The sequence below is a fragment of the Leuresthes tenuis genome, unplaced genomic scaffold (assembly GCF_036924035.1).
Source record: "Leuresthes tenuis unplaced genomic scaffold, fLeuTen1.0.hap1 SCAF_18, whole genome shotgun sequence".
NCBI classification, from domain to species: Eukaryota; Metazoa; Chordata; class Actinopteri; order Atheriniformes; family Atherinopsidae; genus Leuresthes; species Leuresthes tenuis.
In genome coordinates, this window is record NW_027325372.1 from 33,420,883 (window position 1) to 33,443,858 (window position 22,976).

Genomic DNA, 22,976 nt, shown 5'->3' on the forward strand with positions numbered 1-22,976 from the left:
CGGTTTTTTACAAAGAAAAAAAAATCAAAATCAAATAACTTATCAGTACGTTAAACGACACACACAGACATTTTTATTACCGTGTGTGGGATGCTACCGATTGTCAAATTGCATTTTTCTCTTTTTGGCTGCCGCATGTGACAGATAAAACAGTCGCCATTTTGAAGAAATATTATTTACAAAATATATATATTTAAAAGTAACTTGAACCCAGCTAAACCATCAAAAAGCACTGATGTTTTTTATTATCTCTTTAATAACATGAAAACAAAACATTTCAAATGGAAATGTTTGAAGCAATTCAGAATAACTTTCCACGAAGTAAGATGCGCCATTACGTCCTTGACTGAGAACGGTAAGGTCAGCTGTCCACCATTTTGTTTCAGCGAAATACAGGAAAAACACTTACAGTGACGTCAAAAACGTCATGCAGTATAAATGCGAAGTCCCTCCTTTCGGAGCTCATTCCTGGATTTGGTTAAAGGTAAGTGAAGTTAGAAAAAGATGGACAAATTGTGACCGTGTCATCAGTCTTTTTAATGGGAAAATGTTGCTTTATAAATAATAAAAAATAACAATAATAACTTTAATGTAGCACAATGAAGGGTATTTAACAGACGATTATAAGTAAATGAATGTATTTTGTGTGTTTCCGCAGGTATGAACTTGCTTTGCCGAAGACTGATCCGTCGAGGACTTTGAACAACTCTTCTCAATTTCATATTTTTTCTTCAAGTAATGGACATTTGATTACTACTTTTGCCTCAAGTTTGCTCCTGAAGGAAAGGCTAGCATTTAGCTATCACAGCCCCACCCATAAGAAGTATTTCAGTTAATATTCAAACCATGAAGGTTGACGACATAATATTGATGAAATGAGAGCTATAAGTGCCTGAAAAGCACACCATAATATAACCGAGACGCTGAGGATCTATAGTATCAATAGTAAGTTGATTTTGAAGTTAAATTGAAACGAGATTCATCAAATGAAAATTGTCGTAGATAATAGGCTAGCTAGCGGTAGCTGGCGAGCAGGCACCGTGAGTTAGCTTGTTCCTTGGCAATCAGTATTCTAGTATGAGCTCACACAGAAAAGTGGACGGACGCACAGTTCTCCGTTCCTTTGTGTGTGAGACGGGATGGCCGAAATGTTCAAATAAACCTATTAACAGGAAATTCGTATCATTACCATAAGCAATCTGTTCATAAAGATTGCCTTAGGCATAGCAGGAAAACACAGACTTTTTGCCTGTCAAATATGCGTTTTAGGGGCTGCTCCACGGAACGAACACCCACCGCAATCTACACATAAAGATTGCGTTAGTTTGAAGATGTATTGTGTTTTGAAATGTCGATAATTTTAGCACAGGGACACTTGAGCACCATGTCCTCGGCAATCTGCGGATAAAGATTGCAGGATGAAAGGCGAAGTGCTCATTCGGAGCTCAAACAGTTGGGATTGATCAATATGGTGGACTGTGGTATTTGCTTCCCGTTCTCGGATAGCTCTGGGGGCTGACTGTTTTCCTCGGAGCGACATTTGGACCATTTTTGAAAAACTGTTGTGCGGGACAAGCTTAGACTTTTTCCACGGCACTGTCTGACTTGTATACGCGTTTGGTGCGCTGATACTGTCCGCCCCTCGCCTGGCATCAGTCTTCGCGCTGTTTGCCATGAAAGCCATTGTTTGTGAAGGGATCGGTCTGTCGTGGAAGTGGTTAACGGAGGGAGGGCTCTGATCAGCATGCAGCTCCCTCCCCTTTGTTAAGAAGCTCAGTGGTGGAGCTGGCCTGTTCTGTGACACGTCAGGTTGAGCACCAGCCTTTCATAGGCTGGCTGAACTGTCCTTATGTAACCCAGGGCATTTTATACTCTTGAATTTTTCCTGTCTCCTTGATAAACATGCCCTGCTGCCTTACGTAGTAAACACTGTCATTGTGCAACCATTATACAAATCAAGTGAAGTATATTAATTAGAGATAGATTGGTGGCTGAGTGCAGTCATAGATTGAGAAATAGAATGTACCAGTGATATGTAGTAACACCACACTGTGACTGCTCACAATACTGATGATCTTTGTCCATTTGGACTGAGAACCACAGCCGTGTTTAACAATGACTTTGTGCATATGTGTAACACTTGTGACATTTCCAGGATTTGGGTTATTTGCAGTGTTGTGGAGGTCTGAGACAATATAATACTTCTACTACAACAGTTACACGGGTAAGACCTAACTGATTCCTCACACCTGACATTTCCAGCAAAGCTGCAGGTTCTTCACATTTATAGACACATTGTAACTATGGAAAAGTATTTCATTTTCAGAAATATGGGGAAAAATGCATGCTTACAAAGCTCAATGCAGGCTCTGGCTTAAGTAAGTCATTTGGAGATGATTTTACCCTCCATGGTAATGGAGTGTTTATCTTATTGGGCATTTTAAAAAGGACACATGGTCATAGTGAAATGATGAAACATCCTGCACATCTCCCTCATGATTTACTGATTCTTTTCATGTGACCATTGCCATGTTATCTAGAGTTAAAAAGTGTATACATTTGAAGTGAATTTCAGTAATGTGGACGTACACAGACAGTAGAGTACCTGCAGGTGGCAGTACGTGGCCTGATGTGCACTCTTAACCGGGACAGTTGAGAACATTGTCAGTAGAACACTGCAACTCCATGTCCAGATCCATTTCCTCTGATCACACAGTCAAGGCCGCAGAAGAAGATGACTATTTCTACAGTTTCCAAGCATTTCATACTTCATACAGTTAGCTTTAGTCATATAGAAATTTGTTGAATTCTCTCCTCATCCTGTCGTCAGTTACCATGTTAATAAGAGGGTGTAGGATTGTGCACGGTTCTATTGATAACTGTCTCGATCCTCATTTTCAGAGTTTCATTGACAGACAAATGGTGCCAGATGTGTTTTATTAAAAGGAAGAAATCAGTATTCATATTTGTCTTAATCACACTCTGGATGTTTTTTATTATAAGAACACTCACTGTATTTTGAATTTGTTACATTTATACAGCACCAGTCAGAAGTTTGGACACACCCACTTATTCAGAATACATTGGTAGGTGTGTCCAAATCTTTGGTTGTTTGGACATTGATTGAGTGCACACTGACATTTAGTTTGAGGTACTTCCATGATCTCTCTGTGACTCAAAGAAACGTTTGAATAAAAGTAAGATAAATAAATTGGAGTGGGTTTATGGTGGATGGGAGGATTTGTACATCGGTTCTATACACATGCAGTGCTGAGTGTTGGTCTGAATGGAAACATATTGTTGTCTGACACACTAAATGAACACTTTAAGACAATGTTCCAGGCAGTCGGGCACTGAGGACTGATTATCTGCAGTCCAACCTCGTTCAAGTCAGCTCCATGAAATACTTCAAACATTTGGAGTGTGAGGCAGCTGAGCTGTGTGTACATGTACCTTTCAGCCAGGTCAACGTTCCACATGTTGTTGTGTTTCTTCTCTGTACCTACTGGTATATTGAAATGACTTTTTGGAGCCAGTGATCTGCTTCAGGCTCAGAGATCCAGAAGCTGGTCTTTGTACCTTGGTGTAGATGCAGACAGGTTGGTGTTGTCAAACAGTCTCTGAAAGAAGACCGTTGAGTGATCACTCTCCTGTGAGCTTGTCAGACTGATCCAGTTTAGATTTTTGCATCCAGGTGAACATGTTTAAATCTTCATGTAAGTTTGAGTTTGGAAGAAATTGGGATAAATTTGTTGCAGCTACGATCCTAAAAGCAGTCGTTGAATTGCAGGCAGTCTGGTTAATTTTTCTGTTTGGCAGGCAAACAGTCTGATCTTATAAAAATAGTCTTTACCGTAAACAGAAGATTCTCTGCACGTTCAAGAAAATGTGATCCACCTATGTCCTGTTGGCATGTATATTCATTGTGTGAAGTGTGTGTTTCAGACATGGCAGGGGGACCAGTGGACCCTCGAGAGATTTTGAAAGGTATAGAGGCTCTACTTGGAAGGGATGGAGAGCTCCGCAGCCTAGAGGGAGTCCCAAAGGTGTTCAGGTAAGTCGCGCATGATACATTGTTGTGCCTTCACTGTTAACACCAGGGTAATAATCTAAAAACCTCTGCTTTTTCTATCCAGTCTAATGAAAGCTTCCACTAAGATGGTCAGTAGATGTATGTACCTGAACATCCTGCTGCAGACAAAATCCCATGATGTTCTTAACAGGTAGGACTATTTTTTTATCACACATGTATTATCATACTGTCAAAGCTGTGGATAAAAGTTCATTTTGTTCAGTGGGAAGAACTCTTGAGTTATCAGATAACTTAAACAAAATGCATACAATCTTCTGTGATCAGTCTGAATGAATGAGTGATATTCAGAAATCCTTGTTGTTGTCTGGAAGAGTCATGTACACAGTCTGTCAGGGCACACACATACACATAGCGCCAGTTTGTGAATTGTATTAAATGCAGTGTGATGGCGGTTCTGCAACAGTCTGTGTACCACACAGCATCCTCACAGACAGATCTCACATCGGCTTCATCATAAATCAGTTGCTGTCTCCTTCATGCAGGTTCATCAGAGTTGGTGGTTACAGGTTGCTCAATTCCTGGCTCACCTATTCCAAAACCACCAACAATACCCCTCTGCTTCAGCTCATCCTGCTCACACTGCAAAAGCTGCCTCTCAAAGTAGACCACCTTAAACAGGTACTGTCTCAGTTCATCAGTCAGAACATCCCTTTAGTGCTATATACTGCCTGCTTCGCCAATCTAATGTCTTTTTTTTATCTTGTTCCAGAACAACACAGCCAAGTTAGTGAAGCAACTGAGCAAGAGTGCAGAGACCGAAGGTTAGCTTCCTTTACCTCAGGAAAGATGCTTTGCATAAGCAGCAGTCTGTGTTACACCAACAATGCTGTCACTTTGTTTTCAGAACTGAGGAAGTTGGCAGCTGTCCTTGTAGACGGCTGGATGGCTACAATCCGCTCCCAGAGTGTCGCAAGCAGCGGCAGCTCTCCTGCTGGTACAGACCTGACGATCATTAGTGAATTTCAGCCCAGAGGTCTGCTCCTTCTAACAAGTTGTAACATGCGCTGTGTTCATGTTTAAGATAAAAAGAAGAAGAAAGAAGACAGCAAGGTGCCAGTGAGGGATGTAAAAGAAAAGAGTGCAGATGAGGAGAAGAAGAAGGAGAAACCCAAAGCCCACGCGCCCAGCCACGCAAAAATCCGCTCCATAGGTAGCTGAACCTGACGAGCACCGATAACAGCGGAATGTTTTTTATGAACCGCTGTGTAGTCATTGTGGTTGTGTGTGTTTGTAGGACTGGAGATGGAAGCTTCCAACCCAACCCCTGCAAAGAAGACTCCCCATGCCCCACAGCTTGGTGACAAGTACAAGATAAAGCCCCCAGATCTCAAAAGGCCCAGGTAACACACACTCCATGGCCCTGTTGAGCAAAGTGCCCCCTGGTGCTGTGATGGTCGTTGCAGCAGGTGACCAATGGCAGGGCTGACATGTTTTTCTCTGCTTCTTTTCATCCAACAGCTCAGGTCCTTCAGATACCCCACCTCTTGAGAAAAAGTACAAACCCCTTAATACACCATCAAACTCTGCCAAAGAAATCAAAGTCAAGCTCATTCCAGCACCGCGTAAGTTCAGGCACCCCATAATGAAGACAAAACGACTTTTGGACTTTATTTTACATAGAAGAACGTGATCATGTCTTGTGTGTTCATTGCAGCAATGGAGGGCACAGGGTTCCTCGATGCCCTGAACTCGGCCCCAGTTCCTGGAATCAAGATTAAGAAGAAGAAACAAAGTGCTGTATCTCCTGCTCATACCAAGGCCGTGTCACCAACATCTAACAAGGTACCAACTGCAGATTCTCTTATTTTCATCTACTCATTTCTTCAATTGTTTTTCCCCCTGAAATTCTCCGAATAAATGTTATGCTGAACATGATCAGCTTTACTATACACTTGATCATTTCAGAATCAGAATCAAGTTTATTTCCAAGTAGGTTTGCACATACAAGGGATTTGACTTGGTGTAGTTGGTGCCGAGTAATAAGTATAGCAACATAGATATATATACAGAGTTTCAAAAATAAGGAGCTGTAGTGCAAGCTGAATGCTATAAATACTATAAATGTGCAGATATACAACAGGATGAAGTGGTCCCAAATAAATAGAGCGTTGATGTAATGCAGAAAGTCTGAAATGCTACAGTAATTTGGCTTGTAGGTCTGGAAGGGGAGAGGGAGAGAGTCCAGGCTTTGTTGATAAGGCTAGTGGTGGATGGGAGGGGAGAGGTTTTGGTCCTGATGGACCGCAGCCTCCTGCCACAGGGGAGTTTCTGAAATAGTTTGTGACTGGGATGCGAGGGATCAGCCACAATCTTGCCTGCACGTCTCAGAGGCCTGGAGGTGTACAGGTCCTGGAGAGATGGAAGATTGCAGCCAATCACCTTCTCTGCAGACCGAATGACTCGCTGCAGTCTAGCCTTGTTCTTGGTGGTGGCAGCAGCGTACCAGATGGTGATGGAAGAGGTGAGGACGGACTCAGTGATGGAGGGGTAGAAGTGCACCATCACTGTCCTTAGCAGGTCGAATTTTTTCAGCTGCCGCAGGAAGTACATCCTCTGCTGGTCTTTCTTGATGAAGGAGCTGATGTTCAGCTCTCACTTTAGGTCCTGGGAGATGATAGTTCCCAGGAAGCGGAAAGACTCCACAGTGTCAACTGTCAGGCACACTCAGCTGGGAGAGCTTCTCCTGAAGCAGTGCCGGGATGATTGTGTTGAAGGCAGAGCTGAAATCCACAAACAGGATCCTGGCGTAGGTACCTGCGGAATCAAGGTGCTGGAGGATATAGTGAAGGGCCAGGTTGACTGGATCGTCCACAGACCTGTTGACTCTGTAGACAAACTGTAAGGGGTCCAGGAGGGGGGTCAGTGATCTCTTTCAGGTGTGAAAGCACAAGGCGCTCAAAGGACTTCATAACCACAGAGGTCAGGGCGAGGGGTCTGAAGTCATTAAGTCCCGTGGACCTTGGCTTCTTGGGAACAGGAATGATGGTGGAGGTCTTGAAGCAGGTTGGCACGTGACAGGTCTCCAGGGAGGTGTTAAAAATGTCTGAACACTGGAGACAGCTGATCAGCACAGTGCTTCAAGGTGGATGGAGAGAACCGCTGTTGATGTAACAGATTCAGATTCACACTACAGATTCCTCCACCTTTAGCTTTGCCGGAAAGTTCTGTGTCTCTGTTAGCTCTGTAGAGTTGGAAGCCTGCCAGCTGCAGTGCAGAGTCTGGTATTAATCCACACACCCACGTCTCCGTCTTCGTCTCTAATGTATCAAGCCGATCCAGAGCATTAGTTATTATTATCAGCCATGTCTTATAAGAATTCGTAATGATACCAGTCATTCATCATTGCTTCTTTTTGTTCGCAGACGAGCCCGTTTGACAGCAAACCTGCTGCATACCCTTCATCCTCTGCTAAACCATCGTCTCCAGAATCTGCTGCTTCCACCACTCCTGCTGATGAAAACCAGGAATTGGAGCAGCCTGGCACCCCTGTTCCCCCTGAGGACCCAGAGACTGCAGACAATGGTAAGGCCCAGACAAACAAAGATGCGAAATGTTTCAGTTTTATTTTCAGCTCCTTTCTTAGCCAATAAGTTTATCAGTGTTTGAAAAAAATAAAAGTTCATAGCGGAATCTTAAAAAATCCTGAAGAAATGTTTGTGTGGCATCTGGCTTGAAAGGGTAAAAGCACACATTCATGGTGTCAGGTCTCAAGTCACACCAGGTTTGAATCTGTTAGTGAACAATGGATGTCCTCTGCTGCCCCATGCCTCTTGTCTACAGGTGAGAAGCCTAACGCTCTGGCAGAACCTCGTGGAGAAGAAGAGAGCCTGACCAAGAAGGGCAAGAAGAAGAAAACGGTTCACTGGGCTGAGGAGGAGCAGCTCAAACACTACTTCTACTTCGATTTGGATGAGACAGAGCGAGGTAAAGAAATGGTTGGGCATGCTCAGTGTGTCTGAGCTGGATGTAATCTTACGCACTTACTTACATCATTCCATGTTATTCACAGTCAATGTCAACAAGATCAAGGACTTTGGTGAAGCTGCAAAACGAGAACTGATGATGGACAGACACACGTTTGAGATGGCTCGTCGGCTTTCACACGATGCCATGGAAGAAAGGGTGCCTTGGACACCCCCAAGACCTCTGACACTGACCGGCAGTCTGGTCAGCCCCGGAGCCAACAGCACAGAGAAACTCACCCAAAGAGACCGTGAGATGGGCATCCTGCAGGAGATCTTCCTCAGCAAGGAAAGGTATGATGCTGCACTACACCAGCTGTGCATCTGTACTAGTTTTTCCAGATCAAACTCTGTGGGCTACAACTGCCAAAAAGCCAGCATCCAGAGAAGACTGACTCTTACCTGTTCAGATGCCTGCTTTACAAGTTGTGAATGAATAGTTTGTGCTAAAGATTTCCCATCCTTTGTGTTCTCTAGTGTGCCCGACAGTCCACATGAACCAGATCCAGAGCCATATGAGCCCATGCCTCCCCGTCTCATCCCTCTGGACGAGGTTCGCACACATTTATGTTTCTAGTCAGTTTTTTTGTCCACATGTACATGTTTTATCTGGTCCACTAAGCTGTCATTCTGGTCTTCACAACAGGACTCCTCCATGCTAGATGATGGCTACGCTGAGCCCATGGACACTTCATCACAGCCGGACTCTGCTATGGGTCAGACCGAAAGCTCTAAGCTGCCACCCGTCCTGGCCAACCTCATGGTCAACCTTAATAACAGCACACGCAGTCCACAAGCCACCAGCACAGTCAACAACCCCATTCCTCCAACTGTCAACGTACAGGAACTGCTGTCATCCATCATGGTAAATGTTTTAGCTTGTTCTTATCCTTTTGGTTTGCAACATTCTGCATGTTGTACACTTCCTTTAAGTCATCAGTGAAAACACATGGATCATATTTGTGGAAAACACTTGGGTGGGAAGTGCCTGTTGGTTGTTTTAGACTTAACACGACTGTGTGTCATCAGGGTGCTTCTGGTAACCAGTCTACTGAGGAGCTGATAAAGCAGCCCGACTTCTCAGACAAGATTAAACAGCTACTGGGCTCCCTGCAGCAGTCCCAGAACCAGAACCAGAGTGGACCTCCACCAGGTATACTCAGATTGTCATTCCACAGTAGAAGCATATGTTTCCTGCTGTCACAGCACCATGTCCATCTGTCCTGGTCTTTGCTCTGCTCATTGTTGGTGTAACCTCTGTCTGTGCAGTCAACCAGGGCCTTCTGGGACACAACCCAGGCATGAACAGCATGAACAACATGCATATGCAGATGCCCATGAATGGTGGCTACCCTCCCAACAGCTCACCTGGTGGTCCCCGCTTTAACCACCCCCCACCCCCCCACAACCACGGGCCACCTTTTAATGCTGGTGGAGGACCCCGCATGATGGGGCCACCACCAGTTCAAGGCAGGGGGGACAACGGCAACTACTGGGGAGATGATTCAATGAGAGGGGGGCCCCACAGAGGGGGGCATTTCCACCGAGGAGGTCGGGGGCGAGGAGGAGAGCCGGGTTTCAGGGGCAGAGGACGAGGAGGGCCCAGAGGAGGACACAACAACATGAATGGTATGTGGAGTGAACTGAGAGCATCAGCAGCAACACATTATGAGACAGATGATAAGAAGTATCTCATTATTGTCACTCTGTTTTCTCCTGTCAGATATGTCCAAGAGGCCTGTTTGTCGTCACTTCATGATGAAGGGAAGCTGCAGGTATGAGAGCAACTGTGCTTTCTACCACCCGGGTGTAAATGGACCACTACTCCCCCCCAACTACCCTGCTAACCAACACAGCCAGCACCCACAGCATGGCCACTAGGTGGCATGCTGCCGGCCTGGGAGTCATTGTGAACTGTCACTCTGCTTAAATGAGTGCTGCAAAGAAGGTGTAGAGTCCACTCTGAAGGGACTGAAGTCGTGCTGCAGCTGACGACATGAATCAGCGAGCTCTGCCTCAGTTGGTAGAGAGAAGTGTTGAGAGACAACAGGAAACCAAAAGGCTGTGAGATGATCACTGATGACACTTGTGTTTTTATTGTGATCACTTTTAATGGTGAGACTGAAACTAACTACCACATATGACCACTATGTCTGAGTCACTGCAGCTTACTGTAGATATGCTCTGTCACTCTCCACTGTTCTCCTCAACAGACATGAATTCCTCTCTCATTGTGGCTGCCGTAGTTTGTGCCAAATGTGATGCTGCTGTCAAGTCTTAGTCGAGGTAAGGACAGTAGAGCTCCTTCCTTCATGATCACTGATGTGACACAAAAGTTTAGGAAAGACTAGAAAGATGAGGCTTCAGTTGTCATGTCCTGGTTCTGAAAAACAGCAGCATCATTTTTGACCTGCTTAATTTAGCTCAGTCCTTCAGAAAAATGCAGCAATGAACTGAGTTGACCTGATTGGGACGGCTTTGATAACTCTTTTCTTTCTGCAACCGGTGTTGAATGTGAGAGATGCAGGTAAAGCACAGCACTGTTTTATATAGAGGCTTTCTGCATGCGTGGTGGACTCAGAACATCAGCTGTGTGTATGCGTGCGTGCGTGTGTGTAATGTGACAATCATGACATACTGTGGTCAGCCTGATCTCAGAGCTGTTGCCTGTGACTTGTGTCTCTCATGTGAACCCACACAGGGTTTATGTTGTCAGTGTTAGAGGATGAATCCCCCGGTGGGTCGCCTACAAGTGTTTTCTGTGAAAACAGTCATTTTCCCGTCTCTTGTGGGACTGTAAGAATGTAATGTTTCTTGTTGCTCCCTCCACCTTCTGAGGTTTTTTTCCTGGTTTTTTTTTTTTTTTTTATAGTCTTGAACTCTGAACCTCTTTAAAATGGGTTCATTTTGTGTCAGTATAAAATGTTTGTATGAATATAGACCACACATTCATACATACTGTTTATGTTGAATTCTTTTGTACACAGTGTATTGAATAAATCTCCAAATATACATAGCAGTGTATTCCCTCTAATCACTTGTGCCTACAGAATGATTATCGACGGTTATGTCTGGAAATTTTGGAACTGTCTGGAAAATGTCTTTAGTAACATCTTGCTCATACCAAAATATTCAATAAGAGTCGCACATTGATTTTGCAGAATTTGCTTAAATGTGAGAGAATTGGTAGTCAAATTAGTGGTAAGGTTTGGCACGAAAGCATTAAACTAAGACCCTATTTAGTTGTTCCTCATCCATTCACAAAAACACACATTCTAGAATGGCTCCGCAGTAGTGGGGCGGCCTGCTTCACTGCCGCAGTGTGGCGGCCTGCTTCACTGCCGCAGTGTGGCGGCCTTCTTCAGTGTGGCGGACTGCTTCAGTGGGGCGGCCTGCTTCAGTGTGGCAGCCTGCTTCAGTGGGGCGGCCTGCTTCACTGCCGCAGTGTGGCGGCCTTCTTCAGTGTGGCGGACTGCTTCAGTGGGGCGGCCTGCTTCAGTGTGGCAGCCTGCTTCACTGCATCAGTGTGGCGGCCTGCTTCAGTGTGGCGGCCTGCTTCCCTGCCGCAGTGTGGCGGCCTGCTTCCCTGCCGCAGTGTGGCGGCCTGCTTCAGTGTGGCGGCCTGCTTCAGTGGGGCAGCCTGCTTCCCTGCCGCAGTGTGGCGGCCTGCTTCAGTGTGGCGGCCTGCTTCAGTGTGGCGGCCTGCTTCAGTGGGGCAGCCTGCTTCCCTGCCGCAGTGTGGCGGCCTGCTTCAGTGTGGCGGCCTGCTTCAGTGGGGCGGCCTGCTTCAGTGGGGCGGCCTACTTCAGTGTGGCGGCCTGCTTCACTGCCGCAGTGTGGCAGCCTGCTTCAGTGTGGCGGCCTGCTTCACTGCCGCAGTGTGGCAGCCTGCTTCAGTGTGGCGGCCTGCTTCAGTGGGGCAGCCTGCTTCCCTGCCGCAGTGTGGCGGCCTGCTTCAGTGTGGCGGCCTGCTTCAGTGGGGCAGCCTGCTTCCCTGCCGCAGTGTGGCGGCCTGCTTCAGTGTGGCGGCCTGCTTCAGTGTGGCGGCCTGCTTCAGTGGGGCAGCCTGCTTCCCTGCCGCAGTGTGGCGGCCTGCTTCAGTGTGGCGGCCTGCTTCAGTGGGGCGGCCTGCTTCAGTGGGGCAGCCTGCTTCCCTGCCGCAGTGTGGCGGCCTGTTTCAGTGGGGCGGCCTGCTTCAGTGGGGCAGCCTGCTTCCCTGCCGCAGTGTGGCGGCCTGCTTCAGTGTGGCGGCCTGCTTCAGTGGGGCGGCCTGCTTCAGTGGGGCAGCCTGCTTCCCTGCCGCAGTGTGGCGGCCTGCTTCAGTGTGGCGGCCTGCTTCACTGCTGCAGTGTGGCAGCCTGCTTCAGTGTGGCGGCCTGCTTCAGTGGGGCAGCCTGCTTCCCTGCCGCAGTGTGGCGGCCTGCTTCAGTGTGGCGGCCTGCTTCAGTGGGGCAGCCTGCTTCCCTGCCGCAGTGTGGCGGCCTGCTTCAGTGTGGCGGCCTGCTGCCGCAGAGGGGTGGCCTGCATCACTGCATCAGTTGGTCGGCTTGCTTCACTGCCACAGTGTGGCGGCCTGCTTCAGTGTGGCAGCCTGCTTCACTGCCGCAGTGTGGCAGCCTGCTTCACTGCTGCAGTGTGGCAGCCTGCTTCACTGCCGCAGTGTGGCGGCCTGCTTCAGTGTGGCGGCCTGCTTCAGTGGGGCGGCCTACTTCAGTGTGGCGGCCTGCTTCACTGCTGCAGTGTGGCGGCCTGCTTCACTGCATCAGTGTGGCGGCCTGCTTCAGTGTGGCGGCCTGCTTCAGTGTGGCGGCCTGCTTCAGTGTGGCGGCCTGCTTCAGTGGGGCAGCCTGCTTCCCTGCCGCAGTGTGGCGGCCTGCTTCAGTGTGGCGGCCTGCTGCCGCAGAGGGGTGGCCTGCATCACTGCATCAGTTGGTCGGCTTGCTTCACTGCCACAGTGTGGCGGCCTGCTTCAGTGTGGCAGCCTGCTTCAGTGGGGCAGCCTGCTTCACTGCCACAGTGTGGCGGCCTGCTTCAGTGTGGCAGCCTGCTTCAGTGTGGCAGCCTGCTTCACTGCCGCAGTGTGGCGGCCTGCTTCAGTGCGGTGGCCAGGAAATATCAGGAAGGCAGTTTTCATCAAGACAGCAGGAACAACTCTTAACAGCTCTCTGCTCAGCTTCAAGACTATACGGGCAGACAGAGACTGCAGACAGAGCGGTAACAGTAAAGGAGGAGGATTACAGAGCTGGTTAACAACAGATGGTGGAATCCTGGATGTGTCTCTGAGAAGGAGCGTCTCTGCAGCCCAGATGTTGAGCTGCTGGCTGTGAGTTTCTGTCCATGTTGTCTGCTGAGAGTTACCTGCTGACGCTGTGTGTGACATCATCAGCTGAGTTGTTGCTAAACTACAGAAACAACACCCTTCCTCTCTGCTACACTTAAACTTTCAACATTTTTGTCAGCTGTCAGTTTATTTTCATCTATATATAACAACAGCATATCTGTAATAAGGATTTATACTGCAGAAATATAATTTCCCTTATCATGATAAAGTATCATTGAATTGATTTTTTTATACTTTATATACACTCTACATATCCTCAATAATCACACACCAGTAAGTATATCAGGGGCAGTGTTGGGTAAGTTTCTTCCCCAAGACAAATGAAGGAGCTTGGAATCAAACTACCGACCTTCCAATTAGAAGTTGATCACTCTGATACTTTGAAAGTTTCGGTGCAATCTGTTGGTTTCCTTAGCTAGGATATTATTTTTTGAATTGGCTCTATATGAATGAATTGGATTATGATTACAATTAATTGAATTCCAATTGGCTTGAATTGAACTATATTATTTAAGTACCTTGAGATGACAATTGTTGTGATTTGGCGCTATATAAATGAAATTGAATTGATACCTGAGCCACAGCTGCCCCACCTCATGGAAAGCTGCATGCATTTCTCTCTCTTGTTTCCTCAGGAGTTTAGCTGGTAAAAGGTGGGTCACTGATCCCAAGTCTGACATTTGGATTTGGAAGCTGCCATTTTGAACCCACAGCTTTCAGTCAATGAGCTCTTCACTAACAATGAACTCGGCATATAAAGAAACCCAAATGTCCTCAGAGAACATCAGCCTTTCCAACATCCAGTCAAGTGTTGAACACTCTTCAGGAGGAAAGGTCCAAATCCACAAAAAAAAACACGTTTAGCACAAGGAGCAGGTAATTCAAAAGCCATAAGAACAAAAAGACTGGACAGCAGATCAGTCAATATCTTTGGACAGAAAAAGTATGGAGAAACACGGAGTCCAAACTTAAAGACTTTACTGATGAAGTCTGAACTGTTCAGGGGTATACATCCACTCAGATTCAAACGAATGCAGCAAAGCTAAATGGACAAAGCTTCACTCTACAGATAGACAATTAGCCAAACCACAACAAGGTAAAGAAGTTAAATATTCCACAGCTGAGAATGTTCACATTAGAGGAAAGATTAGAGGAGAAGAGTTTAGGAGAGGAAGTCTAATTTTACTAGGCTGCTGCATTTCACTGTTGAAGACAAGACAAAAAGAGCCAAAACCAACATCAGCCGAAGAATCCTGAGAAAAGCACCGCAAATGAGGAAACTTAAAAGTCCTGAGAAAAGGGTTCTATGTAGCCTCCCAATACAACTGCCATGGCTAGAATCAGCTCCATACCTTGTACCTGCCTAACTAATGATGAAGTGGTGAACGAACGACTTCCAGCTGTCAATAAAGCTAAACTGTCCAGTTACATTTGAACCTGAAGAAGAAGGTTCTACATATTTAAGAACTCCACTCTTAAAATCCTACTTTGAGATGATCTGTAGTTCACCAGCAAATTTGTTTTAAAACCAACTTGGATTTGTTTTTGGTGAGCAGCCAAAATAAGAAAGTAGTGTGAGTGTTCAAGTATTTCAAAACCTAATTGAGTGTGTGACACACAGCCACACATCATCATATCCGTGTGATCAGGGCTGGGCTGACTGCAGCTGGGGAATGGGAAGCGTTAATAGGAGTGGTCTTAACCAAGCCCAGAAGAGCAAATATTGGCCACAATGCTGTTACAGAGCAAATACGATCTCCTCAGCACTAAACTTATTCCACATCCTGGTTGCAAGCAGGGATGAAAGCATATATTTATTTAGTTCTTTGGTTCGTTAAAAGCTTTACGTGTGAACTGCTGCAAGTGGAAGACAGGAGGCAGTTTTACAGGGGAGGGAAACAGGAATACAACTGCCCCAAGACAAATACAAACTGACTCACACATCAATCTCACATAATGTAAGATCAGGAAACAACTACATTTCTCGAAACATCTCCAGTAGTTTTGACTGCTACCATATGATATGTACAATATATATGGTTTATTTACCCTGATCAACAACCACATTAAAAACACCAACAGGCGAAGTGAGAAACCTGCCAAATCTGCAGGAAGTCAAGAACAGAAAAAAGTTAAATACACACATAGAGCTTCCTGTTTGTATTGGTGCTGTACCATCCTTCTGTATCAGACTAAGCAATGAAGCTAACAAGTAAGAAAAGGTTCCAGGAAGTCCACAGAGGCTGAATCTGTGATTTGGGCTATGGTTAGGGGTTAACCCTACTCACAACCATCAGTACCCAAATGATCTACTTCCAACATCCCAGTACAGATAAAATCAGAAGAATGCCTGAAGTCTACAGATCAGCCTAAATATTCCTCTAAAGGATTCAACCATCCATTACATTCACACCTAATCTGAGACACATTTATCAGTGAAAAGGGGCACAGTGTCATGATCAGTTACTACACACTTATTGCTGATTTGCTGGCAATGTCATTCATTTCATTTAATCATTTTTGCACTAGTAAACCTCAGACTGTGTTATGACTTTCAAGCCAACCACATAAGTATGAAAGCTAATATTTTATTGAAAAAGATTATTTAAAGACAGCAAATAAATGTGGAATGAATTTGTCCAGTTACTGATCCTTCCCCCACCCCCATTAAACACTTTTGACTTACAAAACGTATCATGCCACACAGTCATGGTTACAACTGTTCTCCAATTCCATCAAGGACAACCACTCAACTGGCCATGTTCTTTATTTTTCAGTTCTTTCAGTAAGAATCAGACCCAAACTGCAGCTCTGTCTTCTGTGATGATGTTTTAAATACATTTTTATAATGTAATATTCAGCATTTGAACCAACTCTACTAAAATAAAATACAGTAACCTGCAACTTTATCGAGCATAGGATTCCATATTTTTTTTAGAGCAATGGGCTTTTCGTAGGATGTTCTGTAAATAAGAAAGACCATTGAAATAGAAAGGAATCTGTTCAACAGGCCTCTGTCTGCTTGCCTTCAGAGTAACATACAACAGAATGACAGCAGACCCAAGAAACTTGGAAATTATCAGTGTAACATGATTAAAGGTGTGGGTTAGAGCTCTGTTTGATAAACAAGACTCCATAGCTTTAAGACTCCATAGCTTTCTCTGGCTGTTAGGTGGTGTCCAACATGGGACAACGTGGCATAAATAGTCCTACAACTTGAAAATTTGGCAGAGAGTATCCTGACACATAGGGGAAAACAGGAAAAAAGATTCTGGGGCTATTCATGCCATCGTAGTACCTAAGTAGTACCTAAATATTTGCATTTACATAATATCGCCAGGAACATGTCCCAAAAAAAGGGGTTTTGGCCCCCTGTAGCTTTCCAGTAGCTAGTTGACCGGGTCTCCCACCCAGGTTGTTATCCTTGAAGGTCCTAGATATAATTTCTGGTGCAAAACCTTTTACAACAGTCCGTGTCTGTTTTTTCACTTTGCCCCCTGGGTATTAACAGTCGGGCAATGTTTGCCTGCAACTCCTAAAAAAAGCATACCCAAAGTAAATTGAAAGCTGTTCTTGAACCACTTGGAGTAGAGGGCTGGTTGAGGTCTCTTTTGAAAGAGAACACCCACAACAGTCAAAGTCTCATTTAGTGCTACTGTCACAGAGTAATATGAGCTTGAATACAATGAAAGAGATGGAATTTTATGTCTGCCTAATTTTCCTTTCCCAATATGTGTCTTAAAAGTGACTTTAGCATAGGGCTGCGGACTGTAAAACAAAATGGGACTACAGCCTGGACAGTCTTACCTAGACCCACTTCAAATTTGACTTAATACAACAAAAAATTTGGTTTTTCTAAGGACAGGACCAGGCGTGCCAAAGCTGTACCAAAACTGTGCCATTTGGAGAGCCTTGGGAAAAAAGACTGCCATTCCTGAATGTTTCAGCATACAGTCATAATGAAAGGTTACACTTGGGACTGTCTTATCCCAAATCCAGATCCACTGTCAGTATTATTGACAAACATTAACCGAAGCACAGACACATTTTTTGTCTATAACCAGAGCTTTACGCATACAATAAATGTCCAAACAATGGATAGTGGATAGTTTAGTGGTATGATTTCCATCTTTCGTGTGGGAGACCTGGGTTCAAATCCCCTGCATGAAAGGTACGACCTCCAGTAGGGCTCCTCAGGCAAGACCCCCTTACCCTACCTGCCTACCTGTAAGTCGCTTTGGATGCCAAATGCATAAACATAAACAAATAGTATGATCGAAATGCAATTAGTTTCTATACATAAATAATGACATAGCAAACAACACTGAACGGTATTCACAATTTGTATTGAGATTATTTGCTGTCTGCAACATGCCAATTATTGTAGCAATCTCTGCCTGTCACAAAGCATAGAGGCACATCACATGTGGCACACTTCACAGGAGTCTTGGTCTGGCAGTGTCTACATCTCCAGCTGTGCTGTGTCCTGATATGTGCACAGGTTTGTGATGACTGGCAAGAAATGACCCAGGCTCAACTGAGGTGGTAGACCCCATCTCTGACAACTCCAAGGCTAAGGTCTCCCTGAATGCCTTCTGGTGCAAAGGAACCACCTCTTTTCTTCACATAATTCACATAATTTATTTATTTATATAGCGCCAGATTACAACAATTGTCATCTCAAGGCACTTAAGTAATATAGTCCAATTCAAGCCAATTGGAATTCAATTCATTGTAATCATAATCCAATTAATTCATATAGAGCTAATTCAAAAAATTAATATCCTAGCTAAGGAAACCAACAGATTGCACCGAAATGTGTCTTCAGTCCAATCTCCCGTCCTGAGCGTGCCTGTGCCATGTTCCTTGTGCAAGATGCATTCACAAAAGCAATGTCCATGAAGTGGTAGAAGAAATTCTACTTCTATGTTTTGTGCAAGACCTTGACGTATCTTATCAGGTCATCTGATAGGTCAACTCCCCCCATATACCTTAAAGGACAGTTGGAAAAACAAAAAAGAAAAATCGTACTAAAATCTGTCCAGCACACAAATTATTACATTTCAAAAGGAAGAAAATACCAATAAAATAAAATGACAATAAAATATAAATAATACTCACTTGTCGACAGCAACGTTTCACCCCTTCAGATGATTGGTCCAGTCATTATTACTGTCACCCTCTGACGCCAGAAGCATCACTGCCCCATCGTAAACAAACCTCCGAGGCTTCCTCTTTATTGTATTTGTTTTTGACGTCCGTTTAGCCATGTTGTAGAAAAATAAATGAATAAACTGCAGAATCTGAAATTACGCATGACGATGCGTAATTTGCAACTCAAGAAGCTAGACTACATTTGCCATATATGGAAGAAGAGACCACCCGTCAACCTGCATACCGTTTTTTTCCGAATTCCATTAGCTATTCAATGCACCACTCCAAAGTAAAATCCGCCGCAGCTGGTTTGAGCCTCACACATAAGAATAGGTGCAGATACTTTTGACGCATCAATGAGTAATTGACTGTTGTGCCCCAGCGGACAGGGTAAACAGTCATCTATTGGAACAAGTAAGATTTCATTCAAAAGTGTAAAGACCAGAGCTGTTTTGGTATCACGGTGTGGCTGATACATGCATGCTAACTGAAGTTATGATCAAGAATGTGCGGAAAAATATGCATCTGATGGAAATTTTGAAAATTTGCCGCCACAGACCATGTGACTTTGTGGGCATAAGACTTGTTGTAGACTAACTATTTTACTGGAGTACATTAACTGGACCCTTACCAAAGTAATAGGACCATTTTTGTTGGAGTTGCATATTTTCTTAGAATACTGTGAGGCCTTATAGGTGACTTTGACACTTTTTTGTATTTGTGACTGGTTTTACATAAGTGTTTACTGTGTCCACAGTTCGGATTGTATCCTGGATTGCCATACACCATTGGAATTGCAGGATCCTTAGCTTTCCAACGGTATATAACATATTTAGGTACATAAAAAGGGGTGCTGAGGAATACCCCAGATTTGTATGCAAAGAATCTCATTATCATTTTCTTCACCTCGCACCTAGCCCGGCTTTCGCCGTGATGACTCACAAATTGGACTCAAGTGCAGACTCTGACTCAGAGAGTTTAGGGTTAAGACAAGGTTTATTAAAGATAGGTGCAGCGATGAGTGGATCCATGTGAACAGCTAACTCTGCAAAGAGAAGGAGATGGTTGACGCGAGCCGGAGAGAGGGTAATTTGTCCAAGAGAAGATGAGTCCATGAAGGTTTCCAGAGTGGAGGGTCCTGGCTGTGGTGAAGAAGGTACTGAGTCAAGGGTGGGGCGAGCAGGCAGGTGTCTCGGAAGCCAGTCGTATTACCACTGTAGCAATGAGACAATCTGGTGAAGACTGGTTGCTCCTGCAGGTCCTTATCAAGGTATCTTGACGAGCACTGATGGAAAACAGGTGGGAGTACAAGAGCTGAACCAAACTAGAAGAAACAGGTTTGATTAGTGAAACGTGGAAAGTAGGATGGATGCACATGGAGGCTGGAAGCTTGATGCGGACAGCATCGGGGTTGATTATGGACTTCACCTCGAAGGGGCCGATGAACTTTGGAGCATACACACACACACACACACACACAGACACACACACACACAATCCATCACCCCCAGCATCTGGATCTGAAATCAACCCTCAGTGGTTCTGGTCTCTGGTCCTCAATCTGTCAAGTGATGCCACCCACCTAGCAGGTCAAAGGGAGTACCCATGCTGGTCCATCTGGTTACTCCTCAGATGCAAACTGCCGGGATAGTGCATCTGGATTGACGTTACGGGTGCCGGGACTTTAGGTAATGGAGAATGAGAAACAACCAAAAAACAGGGACCAACGGGCTTGGCAGGAGTTTAACCTCTTAGCATTTTGAAGATAAGACTTTTATGGTCAGTCCATACAATCAAAGACTGCTTGGCTCCCACACCTTTGTCTGACGCGTCCACCTCCAGAATGAACTGCTGATAAGGGTTAACTCGTAACCCTTTAACTGTTTAGATGCTCAGGTGGCTTCCGGGTTCCAATGGAAGGTGGTCTTAACAGAGGTCAGCTTGGTTAAAGGGTAAACGACGATGCTATAGCTGTGGATGAAACAGCAATAGAAGCGAAAGAACAGATTAGCGAAAGCAAGGAATCTTTGTAACTGCTTAAGGTTCGTGGGAGTAGGCCAATCAGCCACAGCCTTTTTCTTGTCTGGATCCGTCTTCACCTGCCCTCCCTGGAAGATGTTGCCAAGGAAGGTGACTGAGGATGCGTGGAATTTGTATTTTTCAGCCTTCACATAGAGATGATTTTCCAGGAGTTTCTGAAGAATCATACGTACATGCTGCTTGTGTTCTGTGGGGGATTTAGAAAAAAAATTGAATGTCATCCAGGTACGCAAACCCCGATAGACTCAAATAGTCAATACAGGGCTGAAAGCTTTTATCTTTCTTCTGCATGAAGAAAAACCCGACTCCTACTGGGGAAGAGAATGGTCTTATAATACTTGCTGCTAAAGACTCACGGGTGTAGCGTTCCATGGCCTCTCGCTCTGGGCGAGACAGATTGTAAAGTCGAATGGAAAGCAAGAGAACCCCAGGCAGGAGGTCTATGGCGCAGTCATAGGGATGGTGAGGTGGTAATGACAAGGCCCTGTCCTTGCTGAAAACTGTGCCAACGTCATGATATTTGGTGGGAACTAATGACAAATGCACCAGAGGAGTTGTAATCTCAGATGGAGAGTGACTGGACGACTGAAGGGCTGATTGGAGGCAGTTGGAGAGGCAGAATAGACTCCAGCTTTCAGTCCAACCAGAGACTGTGAGGTTAATGGAGAACTAACCTGGGGTAACCAATAATTAAGGGAATGCTGGAGACAGGGAACAGGAGGAACTTGATTAACTTGCAGTGATTGCCAGAAACAGTTAGGGTTATGGGTTCGGTTGTATGTGTTATGGGTAGTTAGGATACCTCTGTGGTCATGGTAGCCAATCCCTGTTTTGACAGAGCTGAACAAACAGCGTATGCTGAGTCCATCTCTTGGCCAGATTGTGCTGTCACGGCAAAAGCCAGGCTGACACACAAATTGGACTCAAGAGCAGACGCTGACTTTACAGTTAAGACAAGGTTTATTAAAGATAGGTGCAGCGATGAGCCGATGAGTGGATCCAGGTGACCAGGTAACTCTGAGAGGAGAGGGAGATGGTTAGCGTGAGCCGGAGAGAGGGTAATTTGTCCAAGAGGGTTTTTCCTTACGGAGTCCAAGAGGGTTTTCAGAGTGGAGGAGAGGGTGCTGGCTATGGTGAAGAAGGTACTGAGTCAACAGTAGGCCAAGTAGGCAGGTGGTGAACAGGCAGGCGTCTCAGAATCCACAGTGGAGAGCTAAATCATTTAGCTTGGAAATTGCAACAAGCAACAGAGAAACAGACACTGGGAGCACAAGAGGACAAGGTAAGTACACAGACGGTTTCACTAGGCAATGAGTGCAGAAGTCAGCCAGATAACTACTGCAGCAGTGAGAGCAATCTGGCAAAGACTGGTTGCTCCTGCAGATCCTTATGAAGGCATCTTGACGAGCGCAGATACAAGAAAACAGGTGAGAGTGAAGGAGCTGAACCAGACTCCATCCCAGTCTTCCTGGAAAACCTGCTCAAAAAAATAAACAAAAAAATAAATGGTGGTAAATAAATAAATTTCCCTTCATTTATACATAGAAATAATCTGTTTGAAGAGTTTCAGTCAGGATTCAGAGTGCATCATAGCACAGAAACAGCACTGGTGAAAGTTACCAATGATCTACAGTCTTTACCACTGCGGCTGTAGCTCAGGAGGAAGAGCAGTCGCCCACCAATCGGAAGGTCGGTGGTTCGACTCTGGCTTCCCCAGGATACATGTCGAAGCGTCCTTGGGCAAGACACTGAACCCCACGTTGCTCCCCCAGTGTATCATTGGGGGTATGAATGTGTGTGAATGCTTAGAAAGCACGTAGTTATATCCTAAGACGTGCTGTATGAATGTGTGTGAGTGGGGTGAATGCGGCATGTAGTGAAGCGCTTTGAGTGGTCAGCTAGACTAGAAAAGCGCTATACAAGTACAAGTCCATTTACCATTTACCATTTATCTCCTCTTAGCCTCTGATAGGACATGTGTTTGTGATTGTCCTGTTGGATCTCAGTGCTGCTTTGATATGATCAATCACAGCATTCTATTACTAACTGTTAAAGCAACCATATCAGTTACTCACCCTTAAAGTCAGATTAATCAGCTCATTTAGTTTGAGTGCAAACATGTCTTAAAGACATACTGGCCTGCATGACTCAGTATTTTCAAAGATTTGAAAAAATTTAAGTCGCTGACTTTGGACCTGAGGATGAAATTGTCTAGTTATATAGTTACTCTAGATGGTATTTCCTTGGCTTCTAGAACTGCAGTGAGGAACCTCTGAGTTATTTTTGACCAGAATTTATAATTTGACGCACATATAAAACTAGGACTGCCTTCTTTCACCTTCATAATATTGTTAAAATCCAGGAACATCCTGTCTCTGAGAAGAAA

At 45.1% G+C, this 22,976-nt stretch overlaps 1 protein-coding gene across 4 annotated transcripts; it reads left to right on the top strand.

Annotated features, from left to right (window-relative positions):
- The first annotated feature begins 638 nt into the window (after positions 1–638).
- Positions 639–11,067, top strand: ppp1r10 (protein phosphatase 1, regulatory subunit 10). Of its 4 annotated transcripts, none has more exons than XM_072369886.1 (18): positions 639–945; positions 3,934–4,054; positions 4,137–4,223; positions 4,576–4,711; positions 4,803–4,854; positions 4,938–5,027; positions 5,115–5,243; positions 5,328–5,433; positions 5,552–5,655; positions 5,748–5,875; positions 7,456–7,615; positions 7,874–8,017; positions 8,103–8,349; positions 8,533–8,608; positions 8,702–8,920; positions 9,085–9,208; positions 9,325–9,684; positions 9,779–11,067. In XM_072369886.1, coding segments are annotated over exons 1-18 (2,442 nt in total). In that variant the 5' UTR covers positions 639–944; the 3' UTR covers positions 9,937–11,067. The 4 variants fall into 4 exon arrangements, with proteins under 4 accessions (XP_072225987.1, XP_072225988.1, XP_072225986.1 ...); XM_072369887.1 differs by having other exon boundaries at positions 3,946–4,054; XM_072369885.1 differs by having other exon boundaries at positions 639–735; positions 3,946–4,054.
- The last annotated feature ends 11,909 nt before the right edge of the window (positions 11,068–22,976 follow it).